Source organism: Nannospalax galili, unplaced genomic scaffold (genome assembly GCF_000622305.1).
Source record: "Nannospalax galili isolate Female #2095 unplaced genomic scaffold, S.galili_v1.0 scaffold7, whole genome shotgun sequence".
In the NCBI taxonomy this organism is placed as follows: Eukaryota; Metazoa; Chordata; class Mammalia; order Rodentia; family Spalacidae; genus Nannospalax; species Nannospalax galili.
The window spans coordinates 3,176,252-3,194,345 of NW_008359081.1; the positions used below are offsets into that span (position 1 = coordinate 3,176,252).

Below are 18,094 nucleotides of genomic sequence, written 5' to 3' on the forward strand. Positions count from 1 at the left end.
CTTCTTTTGCCTCTCTTATCTTGTTCCCACATTAATGTAATTTTTTACATAAAATTTCTGTGCTCATTTTTAAATTATGTTTCTTTCTCATTTTGACATGGTGAGGTTTGTTATGTAACCCAGGTTGATCTCTAATTCAGAATCCACCTTCCTCAATTTTAGGACAGTCCAGATTATAGGTGTACACTACCTTACAAGGCTTCTCTATTCATTAATGGTATTTGCTTTAATCTCTTTCTTTTCTTGCAATATTTAACTTTACTCCTATTTTCTATTTTTCAGGTTCTTCTTGATTATCCTTAATCAATATTTCTTTCTATTTTATTAACTTATTATGATGATTTTGCTTTTCAATTCATTTATTATATATCATTTTTGTTGTTTTTCTTTTCTATGATACTTGGTAATTCAGTTGTTTCAAATGGTTTTTATTTTATTTCTATATTCAATTTGCTTTGGCATTATTATGGTTGCTATGATCTCTTCTGTGTTTCTAGAGAAGAAATCAACTGCATAAGAGAGGCTGTTCAATAAGAAGAAAAAGTGGAAGAGAAGAGGCTGAAGACATGGATCAGTGGTTAAGAGTACTGTGGGCTGCTCTTGAAGAGGAACTAGGTTCAATTCCCAGTACCCACATTGCAGCTAACAACCACCTGTAACTCCAATTCCTGGGAATCTGATGCCCTCTTCTGATCTCCATGGGCATTGCACAATATGGGTGCACTTACCTATAAGCAGGGAATACACTCATGCATATAAAAATAAAATAAATAATGTTTTTAAAATGAAAGAGCAACATCTATCTCCAAACATATGAAAACCCTATCAAAGTATAAGAAATATGAAGAAACAGGACAACATAAATTCCTCAAAGGTTCATAGATCTTTGGTAATTGAATTAAAAGATATCAAAGTATGAATCACCAGAGAATACTTAAAAATATAACATTAAATATGGCTGCTGATTAGAAAGTGGACATAAATAAACAGCAGAGTGAATTAAGGAAGGCAAAGAGGGTGTGGAAAAATAATTCGCAGCCAGAGCAAACAGAAATCTTGGAATTGAAATCTCAATAATTCAAGTAAAAAAGAAAATCAGCTGAAACCTCACCAGAAACTTGGATAAGATTAACAGGGCTGGAAAACAATGTTGATTAATTACCATGTTCTGATAGTAAACAAAAACTGATTAGAGCATGGTAGACCTGATAACATTAAGAGATCAACCTTAAGAACAATGCATAGTTAAAAATACATGGGTATTATACTAAAAATATAGAAAACCTATTAATTGAAATAATAGTGAAAATTTTCTCAAATTTGGGGAAACACTTGGACATCAAAAAACTGAAACCCAACAGACATAACCAGAAATGATCTCCACATCATATTACAGTACATGCACTGAGACAAAGGAGAGCATAATAAATCCAATTGTCTAACATTCCCACCATCAAGCCTTACTATACACATAATGTGAATTTAAAAGGGTGTACACAGTATTGTTTACACAATGAAACTACCAATAAATACGTAAATAATTTTTTACACGAGCACTTACTTTCATAAGAAGTAAGGTCCCAACCACAGAAGAAGATAGACCTCAAAAAGCCCTATCCATAATTCATAGTGAGGGTGTGGGCACGGTTCAAATGTCGCTTCCTATTCGGGATTCTGTGGAAATGAGATGTTTGGCCTAAAATTCTTGACTTATTCAAGAGGGACACATCCTAGCCACTTGCAAAATCAACAACAACAAATCAAAGCTTTCTGGGAACTCTCTTACACTGGAACAAGAGGACTTGTACACTTCCACTCCTGGAGTTCTTTTCAGAGGAGCAGGTGCACAGGGGGTGGGGGAGGGGAGGCAGAAGAGGAAGTCCTGGAAGAGGAAGACCCGGATTTCTGGTTCTCTGGCAGGTGGTGGCAGCGAGACCAGTAGTGGTGGCGGCGAGACCCTGGTCTTCGAGGTGTGGCCTCCAGTCAAGTAAGAGGGTGTTCAGTTCTTTTCCCATGACTTAAAGAGTACCTCGAGTTAAGACTGTGTTAATCCTAAACCCTGGTGAATTCCTTCTAGAAAGGAGACCTCATAGGCTCTGCCCCCTGCTTGGTCCTCTCAAGAGCACCAGAACATGGTGGTTAGATCCAGAGGCCATTAACTTCCCCAAGTGTCTCAAGGAACGGAGCCCTAGGCAGGAGGCTGGTGGACTCATGAAGCAGAAGGGGAAATTTTGGGGTCCTCGTGTATTACAGATAAGCTTATCAAGAAGATCTGCAGGATTTCTTCCTCCAGAACTGGTTGGGTCTGGGGCAGACGAGGTAAACTCTGCCTTAGTGTGATATCATGAGTAGTCAGGGCAATCCTAAAGCCTGGAATACTTACCACCTTACATTGGTCTTTGGGAGAATCGAGAGGTGGGAGCTTTCTTTTGTCTCTGTGGGAATCACACCCTGACTAACAGCTGTTGCTAGGGCCCTAAAATGTCTCCCCTCATGCCAGCCCTGGGAGTCACGGGGTCCAAAGTAGTGACAGTGAAAAGCTCTTTAATGTTTTCTGTGTGGAACTAGGGTGGTTTGTAGTGTGAACTTCAGAGTAGCAGAGGGAAGTGGGGATCCAGGCTTTACCAATGATGCCTAGGTGGTTGTGACGTAAACAATGAGAATTCCGAATCTTGATTAGAGAAAGCAGTCCTTTCTCTTATGCCAGGAAGCCCCAAACTTTAACCTAACAAACTATTTCCTCTGCAGGGATCTCAGGAAGCCTGCTGAGGAGGAGAACACGAATCTGATGTATTTCCAGAAATGTGCTTTCTAGGAAAGCCGCCTTAAAAGAGAGAGTATGCTCTGTCTTATTAGGGTATTGTGCTCATAAGTTGTCATTTTACTCCCTCCAGATTCCATCCTTGCCAGCTTTCCTGACTGCAGTCCTGTTTGCTCTGTCTGAGCTCAGCTGTCATGCCTAGGGGCCACAAAAATAAGGGCCGCTTTCATGCCAAAAGTCTTCCTGCACGGGGCGGGGGGGGGGCAGGTTAGCCAGCGTGCTCAGCCAGCTGCAGAGGAGGAGCCAGCATCTCCTCCTGTTGTCCAAAATGATACCTCAAGCTCTGCTGATGCCCACACCCCCCAGGGAGCTGCATCCCCTAGTTTTCCTGATGCAGGCGTGTCCTGGACAGGATCTGATGTAGATGCTAAGGGTTCTAATACAGGTGCTGATGAGGAAAGTTCAAGTGTCTGCCAGGCAGCACTCCCCAGTCAGCCAATATGCAGAGATATTCTCACCAGGAAAGCCAGTATCTTGGTTGAGCTCCTGCTGCAGAAATTTCGGAAGAGTGAGTACTTTACAGTTGCTGACATGCTGAAGGTGGTCAGCAAAAACTTCAAGACACAGTTTCCTCACATTCTTAGAAAGACCACCAGTCGCATGGAGTTGGTTTTTGGCATGCAGCTGAAGGTAATCAATTCCACTAACCACTCCTATGCCCTTGTCAGCAAGCTAGGCCTCTCTGCTCAAGAAATTCTAAGTGGCAAGAGAGGTTTGGCCAAGATGGGTCTCTTGATGACCATCTTGGGTGTGATCTTTACAAATGACAATCGTGCCAGCGAGGAAGTGATCTGGGGATACCTAAATGTGTTGGGAGTATATGCGGGCAGGAAGCATTTAATCTTTGGGGAGCCCTGAAGTCTCATCACCGAAGATCTGGTTAAGCAAAACTACCTTGAGATCCACAAGGTGCCTGATAGTAATCCACCAAGCTATCATTTCCTGTGGGGTTTCCACTCCCACATTGAAAGGAGAAAAATGAAAGTTCTGGAAGTTTGTGCTAAGATCAATGATACTGTTGCTAGTGACTTTCCAAGTCAGTATCAAGAAGCTCTTAGAGATCAAATAGAGAGAGCGGAAAGGAGAGCTGCAGCTTTGGGTTGCCCAGTTGCTAATACCAAGGTTTCACCCTCCTGCAAGCCTGGCAGCTCCTCCCACACTTAGCTGCAATTGAGTACAATTTCTATATCCTGCTTAAAAAATTGTCAGCTTTCTATGTAGTGCAGGATTTATGGGCTACTGCAACAAAATATTTGTCTTTTTTTTTCTGTTATACATGAGTAAATTACAAGCATATTTTCTTTGTTGCTTTCCAAATGTTCCTTTGACGTAAAATTAACTTGTTTCACGATCTTTGTTTCTTGATACCATGCTTGACACATCTCTTGCTACATGTCAATTTAAAACTAAGAATTTTGTTGCTTTAAAAATGAATTGGAAATTCTTTGCAAACTTCAATATTGTATAAGTAACATGGAACTGGAAAAAGCATACTTTCTTTGATATGCGATGTCAGAAGGGGATGAAACAAAAGTAAATTGATAAACTCCTAATTGACTGTATGGGTTTGTCTTTTGTTTGAAATATCCATTGAAATAAACTTGGATTTGGCTACTTTACTCAATGTATGAATTAGAAAACTGAAATAAACTTGTTATTCACTCCATCAGTGCTTCATTATTTTCCTAAATATTATTTGAGCCTCTGATGTTTGGGCAATCCCCCAGTTGGTACTCAAAATGATAACAAAAAAAATCTATATAATGTCCATAGGAGTTTAGAGCATAGCAATAGCTACAAATAAGGAAGCAGATGTGATGTGAAGATAAGTAAAAAGAGACTATGAAGAAAAGTTTCCAGATTCAAGAAAAATATAAATTATTTAATTAAGGTAATTTAGAGAATAAGGAATTGCTATATTCAGTGTAAAGTAATTTCATTAAGGACACAGTCACAGGCAGAGATGGGGGAGTGGTGAGCAAGGCCCAGTCCTTCAGATGGTGCATCTTTCAATAGAGAGACTAACTTTGGAAAAGGAAACCCATCTTAAACATGCTTTGGAATGTAGAGCACACCAGGATTAAACTTCCACCTGGGATAGGGATGTTAGGAATCTAGGTGCTGGTGCTAGTGCAGATACCACACAGAAGATACAAACAGGATATCCAGGGATTTTCTGACAACTATGTGTGATACTCTCTTGAGAAGAGGTATCAAGATGCCACTCAACTCTTTATTTTCAGTAGAGCTATATCCTGTTTCATTAAAGGAATTTGGGGGGGTCTTTTTTGAGAGAAGGTCTCCCTACAGCCCCAAATGACCTGGAACTCACTATGTAGAGCAGGCTGGCCTCCATCTCACAGAGATCCACCTAGCCCTGCCTCCAGAATTCTGAGACTAAATGTGTGTGCCACCACATCTGGCTAAACGGCTTTTTTCGTGCATATGTATGTAGGGTTGGAGTATGTGTTGTACATCCATGCACGTGCGTGCGTGCGTGTGTGTGTGTGTGTGTTTATACCAATGGGAAGAGGCTAAGAGAACATTCAGACATCCAGTGACCTCCTTTATCACTCTCCTCATTACATGAAGACAGGGTCCTTCACTGATCCTGGACCTATGGTAGTAGCTAACAAGCTCAGGAATCCTCTTGTCTCTGTTCCCCATCATCATGCTTGAGTAGCAGGTGCCTGCTGCTGCAAACCTAGCTTTTTACATGGTGGTTGAGTATTTGAACTCGGGCCCTCATGCTTCTGTAGCAAGTGTTTTTCCATGCTGAGCCATCTCACCAGTCTGGAAAAGGACGTTTTTTTTGTTTTGTTTTGTTTTTTGTTTTTTGTTTTTTTTTTTTTTTTTTAAAAAAGATTAATTTTTAATGAATTAAAAAATTGTTTTGTTTTGTTTTTATGGTTTTTTGAGAGAGGGTCTCCGTGTAATTCTAACTGGTCTATAAATCTCTAGACCAGCCCTGCCTCAACAGCCACCTGGATCTGGCTCCCAAGTGCTGGGATTAAATGTGTACATCACCACAATCAGCTATTTAATTATACGTGTATGTGTATATGTGCCTGAGTGAATGCATGTGCAGTGCATGTGTACAGGCTGATATTGGAAAGCAAAACCTGGGTCTTCTGGAAGAGCAGGAAATACGCCTTATCACTGAGCCAACTCTTCAGCCCTCAGGACACAGACATTTTCATCAGGTTGCATAGAATACAGTGTATCATACTCCAAGGGAATGATGAAATTAATACAAATGTGTTTGAATTGAAAAACAAAGGAAGGTGGTGTGCCCTTGATACAAAATAGGAGTTTTGAGTTCCCTGCAGCTGGAAAAAAACAAGTTCAACTCCAAATTAAACATCATTGTTTAAATGAGAAACACTCCTTAGTTTTATTTGTTGAGCATCATTTTGGCTGATCTATTCTGTGGGCTTGAATGAGGTCCAAACTCCAGTGACAGGAAAGAAAGCGGAGTGGGGGGGGGTGTCACAGGAAGCGGGGAGTTCGAAGAGATCACAAGGAGCCTTTGGCAGATAAGACATACACTATTTACTGGCACACAAGTCACTAGGCAGGCAACAACAGGCAACCAAGTACATGCTGGCACACATGGACTGCGTACAGGCTGGCATAGACACACCTGTATACTGGCACACAGTCTAAATGGAAGTAGGCCCACAGGCCAAGAGAGAGACACACACAGGCTGGCCGGTGACAGCAAAGGCTAAGGCATCTGACCTAATGGTCACATTTATATAAAGCCCACACGAAAGTGACGTTCTGCCAAAATATTACATAATAGATTGTATCACTGTTTACTTTTGGGTTTCCTGAATATCAAGTGTGATTCATTCTTAGCTGACTAAAGTAGCCAGTTTCTTGGCTAAATGTCAAAATGTCCTTGGGCCTCTTAGCAACATACTCTGTTCCAAATGCTCTGTAGGTTTCTTGAGATTTCAAGCTCTTTCATTTTTTTGTGGGGGAGGGCAGCTCTCAAGAATTTTAGGTTTCTTCGGCTCTCAGGTCCTATAGCTTTGAAGGCCCACTACTAGATCTCTAGGATATGTAGAATTTTTTCTTTCAACATATTTATTGAAGTTTTGAGGATATCATGCAGCACATTTTAATCATATTTAGATCTTCCCTGTTTGCACCCTCCTATAGCCCACCCACAGGATTTCACACATTCTGCCTTATATGTTAAAGCCTATAAAGACAGGTTTGTGTACCTAGCAGTCTTTCAAGTGTGAGCTCTTCCTCTGGAGCCTCTTCAGCCTTTCTAGCATCACTCCCAAAAAGAAGACCAACACTCACTCAGCAGTTATCAACTACCAATAGTTCCTTGACTAAGTCTGGGGCCTTCTGCCTATTTCCAAGTTCTATACTGTTTTTTACCTGACTGAGTTTGTATGGGTCTTGTGCATGCTGTCATCATTGCTGTGAGTTCATATGAGCAAGTCCCTAGGAACCTGTAAGACTGTTTCCTTATGGTCATGTACCATCCCTGGATCTTACAATCTTTCTGGCCCAGCAACTTTTCTGCAATGGTCCCTTAACCCTGTCTAGGTTATGTTTAATATAGGAGTCCTAGCCAGGGACACGCACTCTGTAGTCTCTTATTCTCTACACTTTGGTCAGTTGCAACATTCTGGGTTCTTCGCCCTCTGTTGCATGAGGAAAATTCCCTGATAAGAGTTGAGAGATGTAGTATTCACTCTAACACTGGTTCCACTATGTTCCCTGAGCCTTAGGTGTAGAGATTCTATTGTTGATGTGTTACTTAGGGTTGGGCAACTCACAGACACTTATTATGAATTCATGATTTTGTACTAGAAGCTTATTTAATTAGTGGAAAGTAGTATACATGTGTGTAAATATAAAGATCCATATTTAGCATATAGTAAGAAATTAAGTTTGTGTAGGGATGTGACAGGCTTAGGGTTTCCTCCAGAATCTAGGACCAATACAGCCATGTGTATTTGGCTATGCTTACTGTGCCACACATGAGACCCCTCCCATTGAGCATACTTTAAGTCCAGTTAGACAGCTGTTGATTACCCTCAAGATAAAAGTGCCACTGCTGTACCTGTGTAGTTTGCTGTGCCGATCATTGCTGTGGTTATGCTTTAAAGGTGGGGTTGGACCATTGACTGATTTTCTCCCTTAGAAGCTAGCATAGCGCCCTCCATAAGTATGAGAGCTAGTCTTCAGAGAGGAGGCTTCTAGGTCAGTACTGGCTCCATTGCTCCAAGTCCTGTGTCAGAAGTACATCCTATCTTAAGCAATAGGGTCTTGCTTTCAGTTATGGGAGGTAATCAAGGGCTGTGGCAATAACCTGTGTCATTTTTCATGTCTCTTGGACCACCCTGACCAACAACTCGAAGGAAGGATCCTGGCACTGTGCCTGCCTGGCACTGTGTTTCCTGTTACATAGCCTTCAGCTATATACATGTACTCACGTACCAATATTGTACATGTATATTCCAGTGAACTTTTAACTAATTCATTTCCCTCTGGTTTTTCATACCACCTAAGCATTATCTAGCTCTAGCTGCTCTCTCTCTCTCTCTCTCTCTCTCTCTCTCTCTCTCTCTCTCTCTCTCTCTCTCTTTCCTCTCTCCCTCTCTCTGTCTAACCCACCCTCCTCCATCCCCATTTAAATACCTCCTCTTTTCCAATTCTCCCCTTGAAATCCCCCCTCCCCTTTTGAGCTACTTCTTCCCGTTTACCTCCGTGGTTCCTGTATATCCTTCCCATTTCCCTTCCCTGTTAAATATCCCTGTTTTCCCATTTCCCCCTTTGTAACATTTGTCTCCTACTAGCTCCCTCTGTTGGGTTCTTTCTTGCCCTTTACTTCCATGGTTCCTTTCCATTTCCCTGGCTCCTGGGATTACCAGGTTAAATACTCCCATGAAAGGATTTGGTGAAAAGATCCACAAATGAGGGAGAACAAACATCACTTATTCTTCTGAGGCTTTGTTACTTCACCTGCCATAACATTTGTAGTACTATCCATTTACCTGCAAATTTCATGATTTTGTCTTTTTTTACAGTGAGTAGAACGGCATTATGTAAATGTAACACATTTTCATTATGCATTTAGCATGTGAGAGACATTTAAGTTGTTTCCATTTCTCAGTTATTGTGAAAGGAGCAGCAGCAAACATGGATGTACAAGTATCTCTGCAGTGAAATGAGTCCTTTGGGTATATGCCAAGGAGTGGTATAACCAAGTCATGCAGCAGATTCATTTTTAGTATTTTAAGAGTTCTCCACACTGCTTTCATCGTGGTTGCATGGGTTTGCAATCCCAACCGCAACCGTGGTTGCATGGGTTTGCAATCCCAACCGCAGTGAATGAGTGTTTCCCTTTTCCCACATCCTCACCAGCATTTGGTAGCATTTGTTCTCTTGATCTGAGCCAGTCTGACTGGAGTAAGATAAAATTTTAAAGTGGTTTGATGTGCATTTCTCTAATTAGTAAGGATGTTGAACATTTTTAAAGGTGTTTCTTAGTTATTTGTTTTTCTTTGAGAACTCCCTGTTCAAATCCATAGCCCATATTTTTATTGGGTCATTTGTTCTCCTGATTCCTTTTTTTAAATTTGTCTATTTGGTTTTTTGTTATTTGTTTTGTTTTGTTTGTTTGAGTTCTTTGTATATCCTGGATATTAATCATCTGTCAGATGTGCAGCTGGTGAAGATTTTCTGCATTCTGTGGGTTTCCTTTTCACTTCCTTTATTGTTTCTTTTGAGATACAGACCTTTTTAGTTTAATGAGTTCCCACTTATTGATTGTCCCACTTATTGATTGTCCCACTTATTGATGTCCGATTTGGAAAGTTCTTGCCCGTACCTATATCTTGTGGGTACTGCCTATATTTTCTTCTAACAATTTCAGAGTTTCAGGTTTTATATTAATGTCTTTGATCCATTTGGAGCCGAATTTTATAAGTGGTGACAGGTAAGTGTCTAGTTTCATTCTTCTACAGGTGGAAATTCAGTATTGCCAGCCCCATTTCTTGAAGATGCTCTTTCCTCCAGTGTGTGTTCTTAGCAAATTTATCAAATATCAGCTGTCTGCTGATAATTGCAAGCACTATGTTTGGGTCTTCTATTGTGTTCCACTGATCTACGTGTCTGTTTTTGTGTCAGTGCCATGATGTTTTTATGACTATAGCCTTTAATGTAGTTTGAGATATGGAATGGCAATTTCCCCAGCATTGATGTTTGTACTCAAGAATGCCTTGTCTCTCCAGGATCTTTTGTGATTCCATATGAACTTTAGGATGTTTTTCTAATCCTGTGAAAAATATCATGGGGATTTTGATTGGTATTGCATTGAATGCATAAATTGCTTTTGGTTGGATGGTCATTTTCATAATATTAATCCTACTAATCCATGAGCAAGGAAGTATTTCCATTGCCTGCTGTCTTCCTTAATCTTTTTCTTCAAAGATTTAAAATTTTTTATTGTAGAAATCTTTAATGTCTTTGGTCTTTGACTTTGTTTTTGATGCTCTTGTAAATGGGAGGAGGTTTTTCATGAAGTCTATCCAAAGGCTTTTTTGATATATGGAAACATTTCTAATTTTTGTTATTTGATTTTGTAACCTTTAACTTTACTGAAAGTGTGGATCATTTCTAGAAGTTATCTGGAGAACTATTGGGGATCTCTTAAATATATTATCATATCACTTTCAAATTAGAACAATTCCAACTCTTTTCTAATTGGTACCCATTTTACTTCCTTCTCTTGTCTTATTTCTCTACCAAGAGTTTCAAGCACTATATTGAAAAAGAGTGGAAATACTGAACAGCCCTGTCTGATTCCAGATTTTAATGGGAATGTTTCCCATTTTTCTCTATTTAGACTGATGTTGGCTATGGCGTTGTTGTGTATAGCTTTAAGTATGTTGAGGTATGTTCCCTCCAGTCTGAAATACTCTAAGACTTTTAGGATGTTGGGTTTTGTTAAAGGCCTTTTCTGCATCTATTGAGATGACCATGTGATTTTTCTTTTTCAGTCCATTTATATCATTTGTTACATTAATTGATTTACATATATTGGACGATTCCTGCATCTCTGGAATAGACAACTTGTTCATGGTAGATGATCTTTTTGATGCATGTCTGTATGTGGTTTGCAAGTATTTCATTGAGAATGTTTGCATGTATGTTCATTGAGGTTTTGGACCTATAGCTTTCTTTGGTTGTTGTCTTTTTACTTGGTTTGAGTATTAAAATATTTCAGGCTTCACAAAGGAGTTTGGGAGTTCTCCCTTTTTTTTTCTATCTTCCTGAGTAATTTTAGTAGTATTTGTTGTAGATCTTCTTTGAATGTCTAGGAGTATTCTGCCCCAAATCCATCTGGCCCTCAACTTTTTAATTGGGAGGTTTTGTATGGCTGTTTCACTTTCCTTATATGTTATGGGTCTGTTTAAGCTGTTGACTTCTTGGTGTAGCTTTGATGGCTTCCATGAATTTAGAAATTTGTCCATTTCATTTAGGTTTTCGCATTTAATAAAGTATAGGGCTGTAAAACAGTTCTTTATACTGCTCTGGGTCTTTTTGGTATCTGTTGTGATGTTTCTCCTCTCATCTTTGATTTTCTTGGTTTGGATTTGCTCATTTTGATTCTTTTTGTTAACTTGGCTAAAGTTTTCTCCATCTTCTTCATTTTTTCACAGAGTCAGCTCTTACATTCATTCATTCTTTGTATTGTTTTCTTTGTTTCTATTTCATTAATTTCTGCTATTTCTTCTCATCTACTGGGTTTGAATTTGGTTTGTTTTTGCCTTTCCTGGGTCTTGAGCTGTATTATTAAGTCATTTATTTGTGCTTTCTGAATTTTTTAACTTTAAAAAAATTTATTGAGAATTTCAAACATTCACATAAGGTGTTTTGATCAAATCCATGCCCACTCCCTCCCCTCCAACTCCTCCCATATCTCCCCATCACTTTTTCCTAAAGAACTTCATGTACTCTTTTTTTATGGGGCTTTATGCTACTCTAACATTCCCCCCTTTGAAGTGGTAACCTTAAAATCTTTTAGGGATTAGATTAGAGCTCCCAAATATTTTTGTCATTTTTGGCCTTTGGAACAGAGTGTGTTGCTAAGAGGTCCAAGGTCATTGTGATTTTTAGCCAAGAAACTGGCTACTTTATTTTGGAGAATTTTTTCACTAAATTCCTAGCCAATTCCTACCTCCTATTCTCATCATACCATCATCTGAAGAGGTTACCCAAATTGTTAGTAGGGAATCAGGATGCAGACTTCTCTGGCTTCTTCCATGCTGAACAGGGATGCAGGGTGATGAAACTGGGGTACCCCTTCATCAGGTGTATCAAAAAGACTCCCAAACTGCATATCTCTTAACTGTCAGGAGAAAAAAAAAAGTCCTTGACTGGTGCCCAGCAGATGAGGAGAAGTAAGGCAAGTGCAGTTAGCACTACAAGTCCTAGACAGGGAACCAGAAAAAAGTCAGAACAGGGAAAATTTCAAATGTTCATATCAGAGTCCATTGGAATTTCTTGATGAGAGCTTCCAAAAGCATCTCTCCATTAGGTTCCTCCTAATTTTTCTTTTGTCTCCCAAGGCTGGACTCGAGAGTGATGGACTCGGGATTTGTTTTTAGGTACTTTAATAGCTGTTGGAGTGGCTAGAATCTGTGTCAGTTCCCTGGCAAAGGCTTCCAGATAGGGGGAGAAAACAAATTTAGTCATGGTTTTAGAACAATAGTGGATTGTCTCCCATAACTACTGGTAGGCAGTACATTATTGCAGAAGTCTTACATCTGAGCAGCACTTTGTGATTAGAAACAAAATCATCAAGAGAAATAATTGTCTAAATAACATTTTATATGGACTTAAGTCTAATGTTTGGGAAGTGTACTTGAAATCTCTTGAACTCTTAAAGAAATATAGTGCTCACTTTAATTTTTAGTTATACTTTCCTTTTGGGTGTTTAAGGCCACACAGTTGGCCCAAATAAACCGATTTATTTTTACTCTTAAGGTCGTTTGAGGATCTGTTCCACAGGGGTCACCTGGGCTTGGGAGGAGCTCATATCTACTTTCTTTTACCAATTCTATGTGAAGATCAGTCACAGGTCCTGCTTGACCTTGGCTGGCTACACATGGAAGCATGGAAGAAATGTTTCCTCTGTGTTGACCCTTTCCTTTGTAGACTTGACACTGGGTCAAGTCCATCTGCTGGGGTCTTCATGGCCTCCCCAAACAAGAGGCCAGGTGACTCACTACAGTTACAGGACATTTTGAGAGATGCTCCATAGTCCTCTGGAACTTAATTGACCTTAGAGGACAAGGAGCAAAAACTGTACCTTAAGTCCCTCTGACCAGATTAGTCTAGGCCTCAAAGTACGGCTGTTCAACATCTAAGAAGGTTAGTTCCACCAGTCTGGTACTCTTCATTATCATGTGCTATGTAGATAAAGCTTGGGCGAAAACCAAACGTTCTCAGATAAACCTTGACTAGACTAGCAAAACAGATTCTAGATTCATCCATTTACCTGCCAATTTCATTATTTCATCTTTCTTTACTGCTGAATAGAACTCCATTGTGTAAATGTACCACATTTTTGTCAGTAGAGGGGCACTTAGGTTGCTTCCAACTCTTAGCTATTGTGAAAAGAATAGCAAGAAACATGATTGTACTAGTGTCCCTACAGTAGGATGAGTCCTTTGGGCATATGCCAAGGAATGGTATAGCCGGGCCACATGGTAGGCTCCTTTTTAGTGTTTTTAAGAGTTCTCCACACTGTTTTCCATAGGGACTGTATGAGTTTGTAATCCCATCAGCAGTGAATGAGTGTTCCCCTTTCTCCACATCCTTGCCAGCATTTGGTATAATTTGTTCTCTTGATCCTAACTGGTCTGATTGGGGTAAGGTGAAACCTTAGGGTGGTTTAAATTTGCATTTCCCTAATTACTAATGACGTTGAACACTTTTGTAGATGCTTCTTACCCATCTTTATTTCTTCCTTTGAGAACTCTCTGTTTAGATCTTTAGCCTATCATTTAATTGGGTCATTTTCTTTCTCACTTCTTTGTTTTTTGAGTTCTTTATATATTCTGGATTTTAAACCTCTGTCAGAGGTCACTGGCGAAGATTTTTTCCCACTCTGTGGATTTCTCTTCACTTTTTGTATTGTTTCATTTGCTGTACAAAAGCTTTTTAGTTTAATGAGGCCCCACTTCTTCATTGTTGACCTTAATTCCTGAGCAACTTGTGTTCCATTTCGAAAACCCTTTTTACCCCCCATATCTTGTAGGTCAGTGGCAATATTTTCCTCTAATAGTTCCAGGGTTTCCAGTTTCAAATTGAGGTCTTTTATCCATTTGGAGTTGACTTTTCTGCAAGGTAAATGATAAGGACCTAGTTTTATTCTTCTCCAGGTGGAGATCCAGTCTTGCCAGTGTCATTTGTTGAAGAATCTGTCTTTCCTCCATTGTGTATTCTGGGCACCTTTGTCAAATATCAGGTGGGTGAAATTGTGTGGACTCGGTCTTGGGTCTTCAATGATGTTCCACTGATCTAGATGTCTATTTTTATGCCAGTAACACACTATTTGTATGACTAGAGCTCTGTAGTATGCTTTGAGGTCTGCTATAGAAATCCCCCCAGTATTGTGCTTGGTGTTCAGGGTTGCTTTGGCTCTCTGGGGTCTTCTGTGCTTCTATACAAATTTGAGGACAGTTTTTTTCTAATTCTCTCAATTATGTCATGGGGATTTTGATTGGGATTGCATTGAATCTATGTATTGCTTTTGGTAGGATGGTCATTTCCACAATATTATTTCTTCCAATCCATGAGCATGGGAGGTCTTTCCATCTCCTGTGTCTTCCTTGATCTCTTTCTTTAACAATTTAAAATTTTTATCACAGAGATATTTGGTGTCTTTGATCAGGTTTATTCCAAGATATTACTTTTTGCAGTTATTGTGAGTGGGAACATTTCCCTGTACTCTTTCTCCAATTGCTTGTTATTGGTATATAGAAAGGCTACTGATTTTTGTAGATTGATTTTATAATCTGCCACTATACTGAAAGTGTTGTCATTTATAGGAGTTTTCTGGTGGAACTTTTGGGATCTCTTAGGTATAGTATCATATCTTCTGCAAAAGGGGCTAGTTTGACCTCTTCCTTTCCATTTAGTACTCCTGTGATTTTCTTCCCCTGTCTAATTGCTCTAGCAGGAGTTTCAAGCACTATGTTGAAAAGGAGTGGAGATAGAGTGCTTCCTTCTCTGGTTCCTGATTTTAATGGGAATGCTTCCAGTTTTTCTCCATTTAGAATGATGTTGGTTATGGGTTTGTTGTATATGGCTTTAATTATGTTGAGGTATCTTCCCTTCAGTCCCACTCCCTCCAGGACTTTGAACATGCATGTTGAATTTTGTCAAAGGCCTTCTCTGCATCTATTGAGATAACCACGTGGTTCTTGTCTTTGAGTTCATTTATATGACTGATGATGTTTATTAACTTGCATATATTAAACCATCTCTGCATCTCTGGAATAAAGCCAATTTGATCATGGTGTATGATCTTTTTGATGTACATCTGTATGTGGTTTGCAAGTATTTTGTTGAGAATTTTTGTATCTATGTTCATTAAGGATACATCTCTGTAGTTTTCTTTCTTGGTTGTGTCTTTACCTGGTTTGGGTATTTGAGTGATGATTGCTTCATAAAGGGAATTTGGGAGTTCTCCCTCTATTTCTATCATTTTGAGTAATTTAACTAGCATTCCTTCCAGGTCTTCTTTATATGTTTGGTAGAATTATGCTGTAACTCCATCTGGGCCTGAGCTTTTTTTTTAGTCAGGAGGCTTTGTATTACTGTTTCAATTTCCTTATGTGTTATGGGCCTATTTAAACTGTTGATCTCTTCTTGGTTGAACTTTGGTGATTCTCGTGATTTTAGGTATCTATTTCTTTTAGATTTTCAAATTAATAGAGTACAGGTTTTTAAAATATTCCCTTATGATGTTCTGGATCTTTTGGGTGTCTGTTGTGATGTTTCCCCTTTCATCTCTGATTTTTGTTGATTTGGATTTGCCCTTCCTTTCTTGTGGTTAACTGGGCCAAGGGTCTGTCTATCTTGTTTATCTTTTCAAAGAACCAGTTCTTAGATTCATTGTTACTTTGTATTGTTTTCTTTGTTTCTATTTCATTAATTTCTTCTCTGATTTTTGTTGTTTCTTCTCTTCTGATAGGGTTTGGTTTCATTTTCTCTTGCCTTTCCAACCTCTTGAGTTGCAGTATTAGGTCAATTATTTGGGCTCCTTCTAATTTTTAAATGTAGGTGCTCAGAGCTATAAATTTCTCCCTTAGGACTGCTTTTAAAATGTCCCAGAGGTTTTGTTGTGTTGTATTGTTGTTTTCATTAAATTCCAGAATTTCTTTCATTTCTTTCTTAATTTCTCCTTTGACCCACTCATTGTTTAAGAGTTTGTTGTCTAATCACCATGAGTTCATGTAGTGACTAGGCCTTCTTCCAGTGTTGATTTTGAGCTTTATTGTATAATGGTCTGATAGAATGCATGGAATTATTTCAATTTTTTGTGTTTGTTGAGGTTTGCTTTGTGCCCCTAGTATGTGGTCAAGTTTTTAAGAGTTCCATGGGGGTGTTGAGTAGAAAGTGTATTCTTTGGTGCTTGGGTGAACTATTCCGAAGATGTACATTAGGTCCATTTTATGTATGTTTTCATTTAATTCAGACGTCTCTCTGTTTATTCTTTGTCCAGTTGACCTGTCTCATGGAGACAGTGGGGTATTGAAGTCACCTACAATTATTGAGTTGGGGTTAACCTGTGTCTTAAAGCCCTGTAGTGTTTTGTTTATGAATTTGGGTGCACCAGAGTTTGGTGCATATAGGTTCAGGATTGTAATATCTTCTTGGGTAATTGTTCCTGTAATCAGAATGAAATGACCCTCCTTATCTCTTCTGATTATTTTTACTTTGATGTCTATTTTGTCAGATATTAGAATTGCAACCTGTGCTTGTTTCTTAGTGCCTTTTCCTTGGAATATTCCTTTCTATCCTTTCATCTCTAAGTAGTGCCTGTCCTTGAAGGTGAGATGTGTTTCTTGCAGACAGCAAAAAGATGGATTTTTTTCTGAAGGGCATGGTATTTTTTTTTTAAATGAAAAACAAAATTGGTATCACACTGAGCATTGTGACCAGCACACACATGATAATTGCTTTTCTCTTGGGAATGAACATTGCAGTATTTTTATATACTGAAATGTTTCAATAGGACCAAAACTTTAGAGAGTAAGCATCTTGGATAAAAATGGATACTAGTAACTCTTGTGTTTTAATCCCCAGAATTAATTTAATCCCCCTGTGAATCAGTGGCATTATGTTACTTGATTATAAAGGACAAAACTTCTCTCAGAAGTAGGCAGCACGTACTTACTCATAGTTCTTCATATTTTAGTTCTATAATTTAAGCTATGTCTGCCATGGCTAAAGCACAATCATACAATGCCTCAGATGTTTTCTATGCAACCACTGCACAAGTTTAGTGATTTTACTTACAAAAATCAAACTGCCACCAAATAAAGAGGTAAATAAGTGTGAGTTTCAAATCGTTTGCAAAGCAGAGTGCTTGCTTAATTCAGACTCAAATGTAAAAGCTATAATTATTACTTCCAAATTCTACAATAAAATTAATTTTTAAATAGATATGTGTTTTGTTTATGGAACTGTATTTTGCAATCAACAAGAGGAAGTTACTTTTTAGAGAATGATTTTGTAACAGTCCCACGTGTCTTGTCAACTCTGGCTCTAAATATTCTAAAGTAGAAAATAGTGACCAAAGATCAAAATTATTATAATTTTATTTTAAAAATTCAACACATTTGAGATTACTTCTTAAAGAGTAAATGTTCTCTTGAGTACTTCTTCCAGTAACCTTTTCTTCTTATGACTTCTGCAGACTGACCCTTTTATGTAATTGTTACTCACCATGTCATTTGAAATATAGCCTTTTTACTCCGATGCCACCTTTTCAGTACCAGGATTTCTGAGGCTGCAAAGTGTGATTTCATAGAAACAGTAGATAAAGGTATGTTAACCTTTCAGTGAGAGTTTTTAAATTTGTAAACTCAAGAATCATATTATTTAGCTCATCAATTACAAAAACATTTGAGATTTGGGCATTTCAAGCCAGAATCTCTTTGTGCTTTTTAAATTAAGCTGCTTTTGAATCTTTTTGCTATTTAACAGCCATTTGTAGTTCCTTTA

General features: G+C 38.7%; 1 protein-coding gene across 1 annotated transcript in view; it reads left to right on the forward strand.

Annotated features, from left to right (window-relative positions):
* Nucleotides 1-3,985, forward strand: part of LOC108490177 (melanoma-associated antigen 11-like) — a 10,769-nt gene extending 6,784 nt beyond the window's left edge. Inside the window, 2 exon segments of the mRNA XM_029558450.1 lie at nt 2,078-2,319; nt 2,951-3,985. Coding sequence (XP_029414310.1) covers nt 2,078-2,319; nt 2,951-3,985 — 1,277 coding nt within the window.
* Nucleotides 3,986-18,094: the final 14,109 nt, after the last annotated feature.